Source organism: Panthera uncia, chromosome D4 (genome assembly GCF_023721935.1).
Source record: "Panthera uncia isolate 11264 chromosome D4, Puncia_PCG_1.0, whole genome shotgun sequence".
In the NCBI taxonomy this organism is placed as follows: Eukaryota; Metazoa; Chordata; class Mammalia; order Carnivora; family Felidae; genus Panthera; species Panthera uncia.
The window spans coordinates 18414010-18430975 of NC_064807.1; the positions used below are offsets into that span (position 1 = coordinate 18414010).

The 16966-nt window shown below is 49.3% G+C and overlaps 1 protein-coding gene across 1 annotated transcript in view; it reads right to left on the reverse strand.

Moving 5' to 3' along the window:
- Positions 1 to 2149: 2149 nt before the first annotated feature.
- Positions 2150 to 16966, reverse strand: part of GNA14 (G protein subunit alpha 14) — a 200653-nt gene continuing 185836 nt past the window's right edge. Inside the window, exons 3-7 of the mRNA XM_049634016.1 lie at positions 12752 to 12906; positions 9870 to 9998; positions 7629 to 7758; positions 3868 to 4021; positions 2150 to 2889 (exon numbers count right to left, since the gene is read on the reverse strand). Of these exons, the coding sequence (XP_049489973.1) occupies positions 2699 to 2889; positions 3868 to 4021; positions 7629 to 7758; positions 9870 to 9998; positions 12752 to 12906 (759 nt within the window). The 3' untranslated portion in view covers positions 2150 to 2698. The remainder of the gene's footprint in view (positions 2890 to 3867; positions 4022 to 7628; positions 7759 to 9869; positions 9999 to 12751; positions 12907 to 16966) is intronic.

The following is a 16966-nucleotide window of genomic DNA, read 5'->3' on the forward strand; positions in this document are numbered from 1 at the left end:
GAATTATAAAATTGCTAATACAAGGTGAAGATCAACAAGAATTACATGAGACTGAACGAAGAGGATGTTTTTAATTTTTACGACTATTTGAAATATTATTGCCAGATTTAAGGAGACTTTTTGTTTTCTCCTAAGCTACAGTAACTTGATAAAGTATACCTTAATGAATAAGATGAAATAATTCCTTTTTCTCCCTGATTCCTCCAAAACTTGGAAACTAATAGTGACCACTCTTATTTTCATGGTAATAGCTATTGCTATTAACGCCACAGAAATGGCCACAAAAGCTCATGTTTACAGTCTTCATGCCGGCCGCTTTGCAGACCAAAGTTTACCTCAACCCCTGACGGCATCAGAGACATTCAGACTGCAAACGATACTTTAAACCCAACCTGTAGAAATCATATGACGGGCTGCCCCCAGGACAGAGGTCTAGTGTAGAATTTGCTCCAACCATTAACCTTTTTTTCCCATAGAAGTGCTTCTTATTTAAATACCTGCTTGCACCACAGAGGCCTAAAATGAGACACAACTTTTTCACCAACCTGAACAATTCTCAAGACGGACGGAAGTGCTATTTATAGTGGGCACAATGGCTTCAAAGTTACTTCCTGGAGTTGGAACACGGGCCAAGGAGGCCCTCAGGGCCCGCGGTCCCAATGGAGCCAACAAGGTGCACTCCATGGCATCTGGCGGTGGTGTTTCTTTTTTTTTTTTTTTTTTAGTATTTATTTATTGTAAAAGAGAGAAAGCACATAAGCAGGGGAAAGGCAGAGAGGGAGGGAGAGAACCCAAAGCTGGCTCCGCACTGTTGGGGCTCAAAGGCACTAACCATGAGATTGTGACCTGAGCCGAAACCAAGAGTCAGATACTTAACCGACTGAGCCACCCAGGTGCCCTGGAGGTGGTGTTTCTACTGCTGATCAGCAGGTGACTGGGCTGGAGAGGGAGGTTGTGACTGCTGCATGGAGGGGACTAAACCCATACGATATGCTAGCCCCAAATGCAGTTTCAGGCACCAAGGAAAACTCTAATTTAGTCGCATCTGTCACCAAGTGAATAGTGGGCTGCATCTGAGAAGAGGACAACAGTGCCATCATCTGGTTCTGGCTCGCCAAAGGCGAGGCCCGGCGATGCCCTGGCTGTGGAACCCATTACAAGCATTAACTTACTCCAAAGGTGCTGTAAAGTTTCTTCTTTCCAATAAAGACTGGCCATTGCATTGGCTCCTTCTCTCATAAAAAAAAAAAAAAATCAACCAACTCAGCTTCTGGACTGTGAAACGAATCTGAAGCTCAGATTCAAAGGCAGCCCCAAAAGGGAGCAGACTATGGCATCCCAAAAGTGTGCCTCTTTGGCAGAAGGATTACTTTGAGCTGATTATTTTTAAGAAATAGGAGATACGGCAAAAGCTCTGGAAATCTAGTAAAAGCTACTCTTGTATAAGGGAAATCTCCGTTTGTGAGGGTATCCAGAAAGACAAAGTGACTACGTCATCACATCCTTACTCTTGTTCACTGTGCTTTGCCTGATGGCCACCTATGAGAGGTTGTTCCTCCTCCAACATCTTTCTTAGGTCTTTAGCTGAAGAAGGTACTCAAGGTGAGAGCTTGGCCTGTTTGGGAAGTGGTTCAGTTCTTCTGGAGACCTCTAATGTGTACAGGAGGCATACATACTATTAAACTCCTGGGCTTTTTCCTGTTAATCTGTTTTGCTTGTTTGTTTTACAGGGGGGGGATCTCAGCCAGGAACCTAGAAAGTAAAAGGAAATTTACTTTTCCTCTCCTGGAAGGACATGTAGAAAGTTTGAGTTACATACAAACTATTAAAGTCACAGCATTTTTCTTTTTAGGAGCTGACCCATCCGTCAACGACGAGCTCAAAGAAACACAACGTAATCCAATGCTAATGGCAGAATGGTATATTCTTAGCCTCCTCAGAAAGGCACAGCATACACGGTTCAAACAGCAAAACTGTGGTGGCCATCAGAACTTTGGCAGGGGTTGCATTACGCTGGTTAAACAGTTTAGGCTTTTAGTCGTTTCGTAAGTTTACAAGACTTGGTCGTGTATATATATACACACATAAAACACACACACATTTTTTACCAGTACAGCACGTATGCTATCTCGAGCCCACTTATGTCATCAGTTTGGCTTAAAAATATTTAACACAAAAAAACAAAACCAAAAAAATCTTTGATGGCATGTTAAATGCATAGTTCAGCATGGAGAGAGAAAAACAATCTAAAATCTCTAAATTACAAGATTTAATAAAAACCTTCAAACCCCTTAATTTTCTTTTTTGAAAATATCACCCAAACTCATCCTAGAGGTCTCAAGGTATGATCTATAAACTAACAGACGCCTCTGTTACATGATGTGTTAATGCCTATTAAACACACTTAAAAAAAACATAAATCACAGTGGCTTTTAAAAATTCTATAAAATACAAATTCAAAACTTACACAAAATCTTAGAGCCAAAACTCAAGAAAAGAAATATAAAAACAATTTGGGAATCAAGACTTTGAAAAAGGGTGCCACACTCAAATATCTGGTAAGGTCCGACACCTGGCCCCGTGGCCTGCATGACGGGCTCCGTGCTGCCAGGGGTGGGTGACATCACAAGCACTTGCAAATATGTGAGGAGCTTGCAAATCCTGTCTTCTGGAATGGGTGAGAAGTGCACAGCAGCTTTCAAACCAGGTTGAACTCCCTCAGGTTGAGCTGGAGAATCGTGTCTTTCACGGCAGCGAACACAAAGCGGATATTCTCCGTGTCTGTAGCACACGTGAAGTGAGAATAGATGACTTTCTCTTTGTCAGGATTCTGATCTTGGTAAAGCTTCAGGATAAAGTCTCTGGCAGCTTTGACATCCTGCTTTGGTCCTAGTCAAGAGTGTAGTTACAGGAATAAAGAAGAAAGATCGTGACCAACAGGTCCTCCCCCAAATCATTCTCGATATAGTCTTGCTCTTGCGTGGGATCCTTCTTTCAGTTGTCTTAGTTCTAGAGGATAGTTGACCTGGGGACATTAACTTTCATTCTATTTTATTAAATCTCATAAAAGAGTCTTTTAAAGTGTTCACTGCCATCTAAAAATTGTACTTTAAAGCAATCTGTTGAAAAATAGCCAACTTAATTTTTGGATTTGGACCACAGAGGCAGACAGAAGTGGGCTAGGACTAGGGGAAGGAAGGACACAGGAACATGATTAGACACCCAAGTCTCATTTTAACGCGTGAGGGCTCTACCCGATAGGGCCACTGCAGCTATGACCTTTCGGTCGTAGGACGCTAAAACCCTAAACATCAGTATCACACTTCCTGATATTCGAGACCTCCTGTACCAGAAATCCTTAGCAACAAGACATAAACTTTGCAGCCAGGGGTAGGTCATATTCATAAAACTGTTGTCTACCCTGTGCCTAGGAAGGGGGCTGCCACACTAACATACACAGAAGTAGTACCGGGCACTCGGACAGAGACCGGAAAGGCAGGGCGGGCACAGTCTCTGCCTCGGGAGCTGCCCCCACGGACAACACTACACAGAGTGACGGAGGCCAGGGGACAACAGAGTGAGCCCCCGCTGCCAGGGGAGCACGCGGGAGGCACACCTATGCAGACGAGGGTGCCGCGAGGGTGAGAAGGACTTCCCGGAGGAGGCGCCTGAGCTGGGTCTTGGAGAACAGGGTGAAGTTCACAAAAGGTGTTGGCGTGCGTGGAGGTGCTGAGGCAAAACACAGTGATGCACCTGGAGCTTCGGTGAGAAAGGGTGTTAGAGGCAGATGGGGGGGCAGGGGGGGCCCAGGGGCCTGACCAATGACTCTGGATGATGCCCGGGGAAGTCAACAAGATGGACACTCACCTGTGTATTCTGGGAAGTAGCTAATTAGATGAGAGTACATGATTTTCTCTTCCAAAAGATCCTTCTTATTTAAGAACAAAATCACGGATGAGTTCAGAAACCAGGGGTAGGTAATAATGGTTTTAAATAAGGCTTTGCTCTCCTCCATGCGGTTCTAAGCGAGAAACAACGGGCTTAGGGTTAATAAGAAAAACGGTACTTTGGGAGCAACGTGCCGAAATGTCTGGTCCCGCCCATCTGTCCCCTCACCCAGCTACCGGCTCCATATCACTGTCCTTGCTGAAGCTGGTGAGCACCTGGGGCCCCTCAGGATACCAGGTCTCCTGCCTCTATTTCCCCCCCCCCCCACACACCCCCACCCCCGCCGGCTCTCTTAGTCACTCTCTTCGGTATGCGTTCTGTGGCACCGCAAATAAACACACGTCAGAAAGGCTTTTGTGAAACTTGGAAGAAAGTTCCTATCCTATTTGACAAAAGTTTTCTGGGTCATTACTGGGACTACCGAGTGGGGGAAGTGAGTAACTTAGACCCCGGAAGCCCTGTGTCATTGGGGTTGGGCTCCCAGACCATGAGGGGGAAGCTCCTGGAGCCCAGCCCCCCCCCCCCCCCGAGGAACGCTGTGGACACCGGCAGAGCGGGGAGCGCACGCTGACACACTTCACGTGGTGGCAATACAGAGGAGCTCTACTCGGGGCACACGGTCCCCATTTGATGGATGAGCATAGTCGTGTTCACAAGTTTAAATTATGTCCCAAGCCCATGGGGTAGTAGGACCTGATCAAAATTACGTAGAAACGCCGTCAACATCTCTTAACATTTGACATTGGCAAGAATACACCAAATGTTCCTACTTCAGGGAGAGGAGACAGGGCACATACAAATCTCATCTGGTGACAATACTTGTTCTAGATAGTACTCTGTTCTGAAGGTTTTTTGGTTTTTTTTTTTTTTAATCTTTATTTTTGGGAGAGCACAAGCCAGGGAGGGGTGAAGAGAAGGGAACAGAAGATCCCGAAGCAGACTCTCTGCTGACAGGCTGACAGCAGAGAGCCCAACGCGGGGCTCGAACTCACAAACTCTAAGATCATATCCTGAGCCAAAGTCAGACACTCAACAGACAGAGCCAGCCAGGCACGCCTGCTCTAAGAGTAAAGAAACAGCAGCTTCCCTTTAGACAGAGGGAAGTGCTCAGACAAAACCATGAAAGCCTTGCCTGCCCACTGCGGAGGAACATGCTGTAAATCTGTTTGCCTACAAGTCCTGTACACTGGGACTCATTCTCTTGCTCGGTAGCCTTTTGGGCATTAAGATCTGGCATTTATTACCAGATAGGTAACCCCTCAGTTGTATTTTTTTTTTTAATTTTTAAAAATGTTTTTATTGATTTTTGAGAGAGAGGGAGACACAGAATCCAAAGCAGGCTCCAGACTCTGAGCTACCAGCCCTGAGCCCGACGCGGGGCTCCAACTCCCGCTCTGCAAGATAATGACCTGAGCCGACTTAGTCAGAAGCCCGACCAACTGAGCAACCCAGGTGCCCCGTCCCTCAGTTGTTTTTAAAGCTTAACAAAAATTTATTATCTTTTCAGTAATGATCTCCAAGGAAAGACAACACAGCCGGCTCTTGAATAGCGCAGGAGGCAGGGGCGCTGACCTACCGGAAGAGTCGAGAATGTGCACACACAGGCACCCGGGGGGCTCAGTCGGTTAGGCGTCCAACTCTTGATCTCAGGTCACGATATCATGGTTTGTGACATCGAGCGTCACACTGGGCTCTACACGGACAACGCAGGGCCTGCCTTCGATTCTGTCTCTCCCTCTCTCTGCCCTGCTCAGCTTGGTCCCTCCCTCTCTCTCTCTCTCCCTCAAAATAAATAAGCTTAAAAAAAAAAAAAAAAGAAAATGTGCATATAACTTCTTACTTCTCCCAAAACTTAACTACTGCTAGCCTACTGTTGACCAGAAGTGTCACCAACAATCGATTAACACGTATTTTTATATGTTATGGGTGTCGTATACCATATTCTTACAATAAAGCTAGAGAAAAGCAATGAGAAAATCGTAAGGAAAATACACTTAGTGTACTGTATTTATCGGGGAAAAAAACCCACGTATAAGTGGACCCATGCAGTTCAAACCTGTGTTGTTCAAGGGTCTAGTGTATACGAAGAAACAATTCCTACGCAGCCTCGGGAGGGGACACAACAGATAATTACAACCGGGATAGGAAGGTTTGAGTGGCAGCCACTTAATCTTTCTCCAGATACCTTGTGACTTTCGGCAAAAAAGAAAATGTCTAATTTCTACACATATAGGGCTGAGGCGTTGGTCCCTTGTGCGCCTGAATACGCTTTTGAGTTTTCTGAGAAACATCATTAAGTAATCCCGAGACAAATTGGGAGCTAATTTTTCACATTGATAACGTGATGCCTTTTTTGCTTTTTTAACAAAATGTCTCCCTTGGAAGAGCTGGGGGGCAGCCAGGATTGCCGTGTTTCTCTGCACAATGACGCTAGTAAGTGGGTTAATCCTCTACTAATTAGCTAATGTAACTGTGCTCCACAGAGAAAGGTCTGCTCTCAAGAAATACAAGATCCCATTTGTTCGGTGATTGCCTAATCCTGGGCAGAGTTCTTCACTGCTTTACGATCACGACCCAGAAGCAAGAGACATTTTTCTACGAGGTCAGGATGTGTCGTGCAAGGGTGGGGAAAAGACCAGGGGAGGACAACGGTGTCCCACAGAGCACACCCCCACCTCGCAACGAAGTGACAGGAATGGCTCTCCCCACTTCCTGGGCAGACACAGTTAATGGAGTTTGACCCAGCTAGGACTATGGCAACTTTGCAGGGGACACGGGATGCCTGACCGGGGTAGGTCCGAACAGCTCCAAGCATCTGGCACCACTCCCCATGCCAGCTCAGTTAGGGACCTAAGGAGGTTGGGAAGCCTGTTCTCATTATATTTATTGGAAATGGCATTGCTCTGGGGCACCCGCATGGCTCAGTCGGTTAGGCATCCAACTTCGGCTCAGGTCATGATCTCACGGTTTGTGGGTTCGAGCCCCGTGTCAGGCTCTGCACCGACAGCTCAGAGCTTGGAGCCTGCTTCGGATTCTAGCCTCCCTCTCTCTCTGCCCCTCCCCTGCTTGCATGTGCGTGCTCTCCTCTCTCAAAAAAAAGCATTGTCTTAAAAAAGAAAGAAGTAACATTGCTCAACTTTGGCTATGTTAGTACCCATAAAGGGCTTGGAAAAGATACCTCCAAACTCAGACCCAGGAAATACGAATCTCTCCTGTGGGGTCCAAAAGATGGTCTTTTTTAAAACTCCCCAAGGGGTCCCAATATGCAGCCACGGCTGAGAACCAAAGTCTGCAGGGACTCTACCCCCGGCAGCACAGGAGCTTAGATCCCAGGCTCAGCCCACACCCACCTCAACTAAGCCAGAATCCTGAGTTGGACCCAGGTGCCAGGTTTTTCGCAATGATCCCCGGGGAATCGCAGTGCGTATCCAACTTTGAGGACCGGGTTTCTAGGCCAGTGATTCTCCCGCTTCCCCGTGTACTTCATTCAGTTTGGGTTGACTGACGAGGCATGCATTTCCAACAAGCGCCCAGATGATGGCGGTGCTGCTAAGCCAGAGACCACGCTTGGACCAGCCGCCGGCTTAGCCTCAAGAACGGAGTCCAGAGCGCTGGCTTCTTGCAAACTGCAGAAAGAGTTCCCCGTTTTCCACAGCCGTCCCCTTCCCCACCCAGCGTACCTCGTTGTCACACTCGGCCAGGACCTGGTCGTATTCACTCAGAGCAACCAAAAAAATAATGGAGGTGACGCTTTCAAAGCAATGAATCCATTTCCGTCTCTCAGATCGCTGGCCACCAACGTCCACCATCCTGTTCAACAGAAACAGAGATCATTCAAAGGTTGGCATGCGTGGCTCTCTGGGGAAAAAGGGCAGGAGTCCTTATATTGTGGAAACGCGTTAGGGTCCTCAGTAATTGTTCTCGAGTGAAAAGGGGCCTTACGGTTAGAATGTGTGAGCACCGCTCCATGAGGCAGCGAGGAACCCTAGATGCTTCCTAGAGCAAAGGAGGCACACGATGCAAGCAGAGTTACTGAAGACAGACGTAGAGGTCACTCGGGGGGAGCCTGCTCGGGGACGCTGGTTTGGAAGCTGCTGCAACAGTCCAGGCAGGAAGCACGAGCATCCACTTAGCTGTTGCTCGAACCACGGCCGAGTGTCAGGACACCAGACACACAAGGGGCAGAAAGGTGGGCGGTCTTCCAGGTCCACTCAGCCGGATTAGGGCCCTCACCCCCCCCCCCTGTTTTTCACCACTCCTCAGATTTCTCCAGAAATCCTCTCTGCCTTAGGTGGATGCCACCCCTTCTGCCCTATAAAGACCTACAAGTTTCCTCCGTCCTATATGGAAACCCAAGGCCTTCCTCTGTGTCTTGGGGAAAGACTTCAGAGTCATAGCCCCAAGATGGCCCCGGAGCTGAAACGCTCCAGGAGTCGGGCAGTTTCCAGAAACGAGTCAAGTGGGTCTCTCCAAAGCACGACAACAGGCAACTCGAGAATGCTAGGGGCCCTGTCTGCAGGGTCGACTGCCATGCAGCTGGATAGAAACGCACCCCATGACCGGACCCTCAACCTTTCAGAGAAACCAGTTATCAAGTGTTTTAAGCAAAATGGACCAAGTTTCAAAAGTTGTTTAAAAACACCATGTGGGCCAAAGATGGTGGTATCTGTGGACCAGATACCAGTTTTCCAAGTAGCAAACAGCACTGATTCTGAAATAGTTGTGTTCATAAATTCATGGCATTCAGATACAGATTTTTAAGTTTATTATTATTTTTTTTTTTGGGGGGGGGGGTAACAACAAGAGCAAAAGTAGGTCGGGGGAGAGAGAGAGGGAGACACAGAATCCGAAGCAGGCTCCGGGCTCTGAGCTACGAGCACACAGCCCGACGTGGGGCTCGAACTCACAAACCGTGAGATCATGACCAGAGCCAAAGTCGGACGCTCAACCGACTGAGTCACCCGGGCACCCCCAGATGGAGATTTTCAAGGGGCTCGACCAGAGCAACAATGCTCTAAAGCCTTGAGATGGAACAGGGTTTACAGACGGCCTGGGTGTGGCAGGGTGGGACCTGTCCATCTCCACTGGAAAAGCATAATGTAATTAGCCCTAAGGAGGAACATGGGAACCAAGGGATATAGAATTGCTTTGAAATTTGCAATGCTGGGCATATGTACCATATTACTAATTTGTTGCTATAATTAGATGCAATGAAGGTCCACTTAAGTCATCCTAAAAGTACTTCTTATATTTATATGTGGGAATTCATACATTTTTACACAGCTGTAAATAGTTTATTGTGTAATTTTTAATTTTTTTAACATTTACTTATTTTTGAGAGAGAGAGAGAGAGAGAGCATGAGTAGGGGAGGGTCAGAGAGAGAGGGAGACACAGAATCTGAGCTCCAGGCTCTGAGCTGTCAGCACAGAGTCCAACGCGGGGCTTGAACTCACAAACCTCGAGATCGTGACCTGAGCCGAAGTCGGATGCTTAACCGACTGAGCCACCCAGGTGCCCAGTAGTAATTTTTAATACACACTTTTGTGTTGGCTCTTTTTTTTTTTTTTTAAATAGATGTTAGAGAAGGAAATATAAGGGAAGAGAAATAGTCAAATTTAGGGAAACGACATCAGTGTTTTCAATTTGTGGTTACAGAAGTATACATCTATGTGTGCGTGTGTTTTACACACAGGAATCACTCCAGACTTAGGTAAGGAGACTTTTATGTTCTACGGGGAACAGGAAGGGGAGCTCCTCTCCATTCTAGGACCGGAGACCTATCACAATTCTAAACACCTCGTGACGGACAGGGTCATACGGCTCTAGGAGCTATAACCGCTCTTAGGAATAACGGATTTAATTTGGGGACTTCCAAGACCGGACAGCTTCTTAATGGACCACATCAGGGAGACAGTCTTACCGAAAGATGATGTTCTCCAAGTCAAACGGATACTCGATGATGCCGGTTGTGGGCACGCGAACACGAAGTACGTCCTGCTGGGTTGGCACGAAGGACGGCATTGCGATCCGGTCAATGTCGGTCAGGTAACTGTGAGAGCAGACAGCAAGGCGCCAAGACTTGTGTCAGACATCGGGGAAGTCAGCCTAACTCACTGCCCCGCCCCCCCCCCCCACCAGGCTCAAGGATTCCAGCCAAGATTTCTTGAGACCTGGTGCTGACCAGGCACCCCCACCCCAACTGTGACCGTTTGGGAGGGAATGTGGACCAGAAGCTCCCATGAGCCCCTGGGAAACCTGTAAATCATGCCATCTCTTCCTCTGGGCTCCAAGCTCTCTCTCTCTCGCTGGCCAGTGAGGGAGCAGGCGGGTCGGAAGGAAAGGCTGTTGGGATGGGCTCGCTGACCCTCCCCCATCCCACACTCACCCCCCTCCACAAACAGTGTAGAATGTAGACGCTGTTCTCAAGGGCGTTGCTCGATGAATTAGAGTTTCTATGAGAATATAAAGGTATAAACAGGCCATCTCAAAGTTCCTTCACAAGAAAAAGTTTACTGTTTATTGGGAAACTGAACATCCACAAGAAGCCAAAACCGGTCTCAGATGATTTCTGGCCGTACATTAAATTCCTGAGCCGAAAACAAATCACTCTTTCTGTGGTCAAATGAGAAGACACTTTTTTTAAAGCTCTAAGTCCTTTCTAAAAGGCATTTTCGAGAAAAATGACCGTAACCAGGCCCTGGCTAACGATGGAGGTGGTGATTCGGAGGCTCCCGCAAAGTAAGGTTTGGCCCTGTCTTCTCCCTGCGCAGACAGACCCGGGCTAGGATAGCGGTGCCCAGCAAGCGGCATGAAGGGGAGCCCGGGGGGGAACAGGCCAACCCTATTCACCGTGCAGCCCTCACTCCAAGGAAGCAAACCACGCTCCGTCAGACCGTACGTCGCTTGAGGACAGAGAGCACTGGCTGTACCTGCAGCTCTTACCCCGGTGCCTGGCCCACAGCAGGCACACACTGAAGTCCTGTCGAGGGAACGCCTGGCCCAATAAGTGGATGACAACTACGGACCCGGACCAAGGACGCTGCACAAGCGCCTTGAATATTGCCAAGTCCAAAGGCGGGGCAACACCGGGTTTCTGAGGGCCACTCTGTTTGCAGCCCTGTCCACCTAGCTGTTCCCTACACTCCTGCTAGCGTGTGAGCTCCAGTGTTCAGGGCTCCACCGGGTCTCCTCCGAATGGATCTACATCAAGAGCCCCGGCCACTCCCCAGGACCTTCACAGAAGCCGATGGCACTAGGCGGTCTCAGGGAAGGACCGGAGATGGCTTCACTGACTTGAGGTTGTCTCTCACTCTACAGCTGCCAATGGCAGTCTGTCCTCTTCCTTGGGACACCGCCTTCCTTCCTTCTGGATCTTTTCTGAGCTGACCCAACACCTTCTCTGGGCTTCTTTTATTTCCTTTTCCTACCTGACTGCTCTGTTGCAGCTAAATGTTCCTGTGCTTAGGGTGGTTGTGCAAACCTGGGTTAATGGCACTCGGCCGGGGACACGCATCAAAGGGCTTTGAGATTTCAGGTTTCCTTTCCTGACCACTGCCTTGTCCAGACGATGCGGGTGAACCACCTCCCCGCACCAGCTCAGAGGGCAAGGGCAACACCGGAAGGGAAGGGGATGCACCTGCGGGGAAGGGCAAAGAATTCTGGGGCCCTCAGACGACGGAAGATGACATGGGGCAAAGGGGAAAGAGCTGAGATGCAGAAGCCGGAATCATCACCTCTTCAAGAAGGAATATGATAGATCTATTTTGTCCAGTGACCTAGATGACGGAGAGGCATGGCCTCAGGAAATTCTTAAGACGATGAAATGCTGTGATCTCCATGGGAAAGTTTGTGTGCAGGACCATCTGTTTCGTTTTTCCTTAGAGATTAATGATTTAGAACTAGAGCTTTATGAATCAAAAATATAGTGTGCAGGCCTTCCCAGGGAGTCAATAAGCAAAGGGCCCCGGGACTGAGCTTCCTGCGTGCACTGGGCCTGCAGAACCCGTCTTGCCCACTAGAGGGAAGCACCAGATCAGCCACGGGCGTGGGCCTATTTCACTGCTGGTCTGCACTCTGATTTTTACTATTATTTTTTCTTACTATGAAATTTATGGTCAAATTGGTTTCACTCTGATTTTAGATTTGAGGACAGTTGGACCTGCTGTCTAATGATCAGGAAACCAGAAGGTAGAGGGATACGGAGAAGAGGAAAGTAGAATCCAGAAGCAGTGGTCGACCGTATTTAAGTCAGAAAATTCCAGCACCCCAAATGAGATGAGTCCCCTCAAAGGGAGCCCGTATTGGATTGAGCTTCTTGTTGAAAAAAGAGACAGCTGGGTGGCTCAGTCAGTGAAGCGACCGACTGTGGCTCAGGTCACGAGCTCACCGGTTTGTGAGTTCGAGCCCCGCGGCCGGCTCTGCGCTGACAGCTCAAAGCCTGGAACCTGCTTCGGATTCTGTGTCTCCCTCGCTCGCGCTCTGCCCCTCCCCCACTTGCTTGCATGTGCGCTCTCTCGCTCTCTCTCAAGAACAAGTCAACATTAACAACAATTTTTTTAAGAAAAAAAAGAAGAGGCTTGGAACACAGCAACGAAAGGTGAACGTGGACAAGGACAGAGTTTTTCGGGGGTGGTACGAGACGCACCAAGAAGTCAGAGGGGACGCTGACAAGCGGGAAGGAGGTAGTGTTGCAACGAGGGCCCACGTTTTATAGGCAGCTAGTTCCTCCCCAGCGAGAAGCTTCCTCGAAGCGTGGCCACGTGTGCCCGATGCGCGTGGGGCTAGGCCGGGCTCTGTACTCACTATCTGGCAGAGTCCGAGAGCTGATACTCCCTCCTCCTGTCGTAACACTCCTGGATTCCCGGGTCCTGCCACAGCTGCTTGATGGCCTCCACCTGGTCCCTGGAGAGCGCACAGACCTTGTCCACTTCCACTTCTCGGATGAGCTGGGCATTTTCCTAAGCGAAGGAGAGAGATGCTTTCGGCGGGCAAAGGCAAAGGAAGCCACCCCGCTGGTGACTTGGGGACAAGATTTCCCCCGGTCTGTGGATCGGGGAAGAGCTCACTAGATGCCGGGGGCCCTCCAGGGGAGCCGCTCGCAGGCAGGCACTCAGCTACGGTGCAGACGACGTGGCTGCTGAAACCGGGCAGAGCCACGGAAAGACCAAGACCCGCGGCTTTCGGTCCCAGCGGGACCCAGGGGCCAGTTTCACCAGCGTTCAATACCCAACTGTGAACAGAGAAACCCGAGCGCGAGGGATCCTCACTTTACTCGGGCGTCTGCATCTCAGGGCAATTTGAAAAGAACCATTTTTACTGTCCTGGCGTACAAGGGTGGGGTGGTGAAGGAGGTCCACCTCCGTGCAGTAAGGGACTGCCGTGTCTTCAGAGAATAGCCAATTCGATGTCAGTCTGCTGTCTTTGTCCTCTTTCCCTTCTTTTGTTTTTTTTTTCCTTCAGTAACTTAGACTTAATTTCTTACAGCAGTTTTAGGTTCAGAGCAAAGCAGAGGAAGTGCAGAGAGTTCCCATCCATTCTGCTGTTTATCATCACGCATCACTGATACGACCCTTTCCCATGGCAGAACCGCTCTCGGTGCAACTCCCCGTGCCAACGAATGCTGTAATATCGTGATATTTATCGTTACTGTCATTAAATAACTCTTGCTCCTACACCACTGCTCCATTATTACGGTACTTGTTAAGATCGCCATGGCTGTAATTACTACTATTACAGCAGTTAACATGTATTGCCCACTTTGCATGTGCCGAGAGGTACGCACACATTATCTCATTTAATCCATGTAGGGCAAGCACGGGGCCACACCTCTCACCAAACCTTAGCCAATGAAAATACATCCTCAACACGACCGCGTGTTGGCCGCAGAGGTCCAACATCCCATCCCTTGGCCGCATATTGCAGCGGACAAGAGAATCCTGCCGAAGGAGACGGGAACCCCACCTTCCCTCCGCTCTGCCGTCCTGCCACATCTCAGGGCAATGACATCACGCAGGGCCGGCCACCCACCGGCAGCTGTCAGCAAAGCATCCGCTTAGCAGCTGTGATCTCCTGGAGTCTCTACGGTACTCCCTGAAAAGTTGCTCCTGTCTTGCATAATTCATCCTCATTAACAGCCCGACAGGAAGCTGGAGAAAAGGGAGATCTTACAGATTCACTCGGCTCAGGGCAAAACCGAGGGCTGGGATGACAACAGCATGGCTCTGCACCCCACCCACCGAGGGTGGATATAAACTCTTTCCCTGGACCGTGGGGTCCTTGGCAGGTAGAAGACCCCGGGTGTAGAATCTCAAACAGGTGTAAGCAGAATGGATCAGTGGGAAGTGCCCGGGCTGGGAATAAGGAGCTCGAGTTCGACTAGTGCAGCTGGGACTTTTAAAGACTCCAGTGGTTACCGATCTCGGCATCTTCATTTGTGAAAGCAGCCACTGATGTTTCAAGGAGTCTGATTTATAAGCTAGTAAGTACCAGCCAAATGTGAGCAAAATTAGCCTTATCATTGTGGTGGACGCCCGATAAATATCTGTTTGCAAAAAGAGGGCACACCGATAGCCTTTAAACCATGACTTCCAATCCGCCCACAAGCACATTGGACATCACCTGCCTTACTCGAAGCCAGAGAGAACGAAGAATGGAGAACATGGACAGAGTCTGTAGGGAGCCAAAGGGTTGTCTTCTCCTTCCTCCCTGCCTCCCGCCACCGTCCTCCTCCCACGTACCGTCAGGTGGTCTCTTCCCACCTGGGGCATGGCTCTACGTAAAGTGTCTGTTTTCTTCCCCGTCTTCGTAACCGGCCAGGAAACGCCACGAGGGCAGAGCCAATGTCTTCCCTGTCCTTATATCCCAGAACCTAGTGCAGTGCCTGGCAAATAACAGGTGTTCTAGTGATGCAGGCATCTAGCCAACATTTGGGGCACGTAAACAAAAATCTACCTAACAGAACATCACGAGAAAATAACAGCAAAAGAACTTGGGGACAGTATGACAGAAGCCCGTGTCAGTCCCAGCGAGAGCACAGAGGAGCTCGGAGACGAGAAAGTGTCTCAGAGTAGGAAATGCTCTGGTGATTTCTGGCCAGTCTGTCGCTCTCACTCTGCCCCTGGTGGCAGGCAGGCGGAATCGTTGCTTCAGGGATGCCTGCCTCTTAGGCGGCTCTCCTAAATAGGACTATTTTAACTTGTAAAGCGGTCATCCCCGCACCCAGCGTGGCACTCAAACTCGCGACCCCGAGGTCCAGTTGGATGCTCCACTGACTGAGCCAGCCAGGCGCCCCCTAAATATAACTACGACTCTCAGCTTAACTCCTGAGAGAGAGCACTGTGAGAATCATCGGGATGTTACAAATATTCCCACCTCCCCGCCTCACAAATGTCACGGAGAATTGTACTTCACGGTGGGTGAAGCAGAAGTGGACCCAACACTTGTGTCTTTTAGAAAGAAACTTTAAAGAGCCACTGAGTAATTTGCCACACTCCCTTTCATCTACTGTGGTGATGGTCGGGAGACAAGATGGAGCCTCCATCAGCCGGGCTTCCTGAGCAAGTTCAGTGAGTGGAGATTCCCCCCCCCCCCCCACACTGCACGCATAGCATGAGTGAGAAATCATCTTTCACTGTGATAAGTAAGCTGAACTGTGGGGGCAGTTTGTTCCCGGAGCACAACCTACTCTATTCTGACCGGCCCGTGTCACAATGGATAAGTCCAGTATTTGACTCTGGCAGGAGAGAGAGAGAGAGAGAAAATGCAGCCCAGTGAGATATCCCAGAGGAATGTAGGCTTCTACATGGGCACCCAGTCGGGGGGGGGGGGCAGAGAAGGGGGTACAGAGGCTGTGGAAAGACAAATCTGAGCTTTCAGGTAACCCGGGGAGCTCAGCCAGGAGAGCAAGATCTAGTGTCTGTTCAGCCAAGTGAGGGGACTATGGAGGGACCCGGGCTTGAAAGAAGAAGGGACCTCAGTCTCCTTACAAACCCAGCAATTGGGAACTGGATTTGGAACCCAGACGTATTCCAAGTTTAGAGCTCTCTTCCTGGCTAAGGCTCCCACCTGTTGAGATCATGCTTTTTAAACTTACTTTGGAATAAGGTAAGATGGGGAAAATGATAGAAGAGTTCCTCTGTGCCTTTCAAGATTGTCCCAATGTCGACGATTTATGGCCATGCCTTATCATCCATCCCCTTTCCAGACACACACGCACATAGACTTGCCACCTGAAGACTTGAGAGGACGTTGCAGACCCAATGCCTCTTCATTGCTAAAGACTTTGGTGTGATTTCCTAAAAACGAGGACCCTGGACTATAAAAATCACAGCATAATGACCAAAAGCAAGAAGCGTAGCATTGACACAATATTGTGATCTCATCTTCAGACCTTCCCCAAAGTCTGTCAGTTGTTCTCTTTTTTTTTTTTTAATTTCTTTTTTTTAACATTTATTTATTTATTTTTGAGACAGAGGGAGACAGAGCATGAACGGGGGAGGCGCAGAGAGAGAGGGAGACACAGAATCGGAAGCAGGCTCCAGGCTCTGAGCCACCAGCCCAGAGCCTGACGCGGGGCTCGAACTCACGGACCGCGAGATCGTGACCTGAGCCGAAGTCGGACGCTCAACCGACTGAGCCACCCAGGCGCCCCTGTCAGTTGTCCTCTTAATGCCCTTTATCTGCCCCATCTAGGATCACATCACGCAGTTACTTGCCTCCGTGGTCTCTATTTATCTGGAAAGGTTCTAGGGTCGGATATCATTTTGTCGCCTGATCGAGAATGGCCTGACGAGGACATGAGTTTGGCTGGGAGGGAGAGTGGCCCAGCCACCGCCCACTGTGGGTCCTGTGGACCCCTGTGGATCGTTCCAGGAAAAAATACTGTGAAGGGTGGAGAGGAGTGAGAAAGTGGGTGACCCATTTTTAAATACATTTTATTGAAACATGAATGACTCTGAGGTGCCTGGGTGGCTCCGTCGGTTAAACATCTGAATCTCGACTGCAGCTCAGGTCATGATC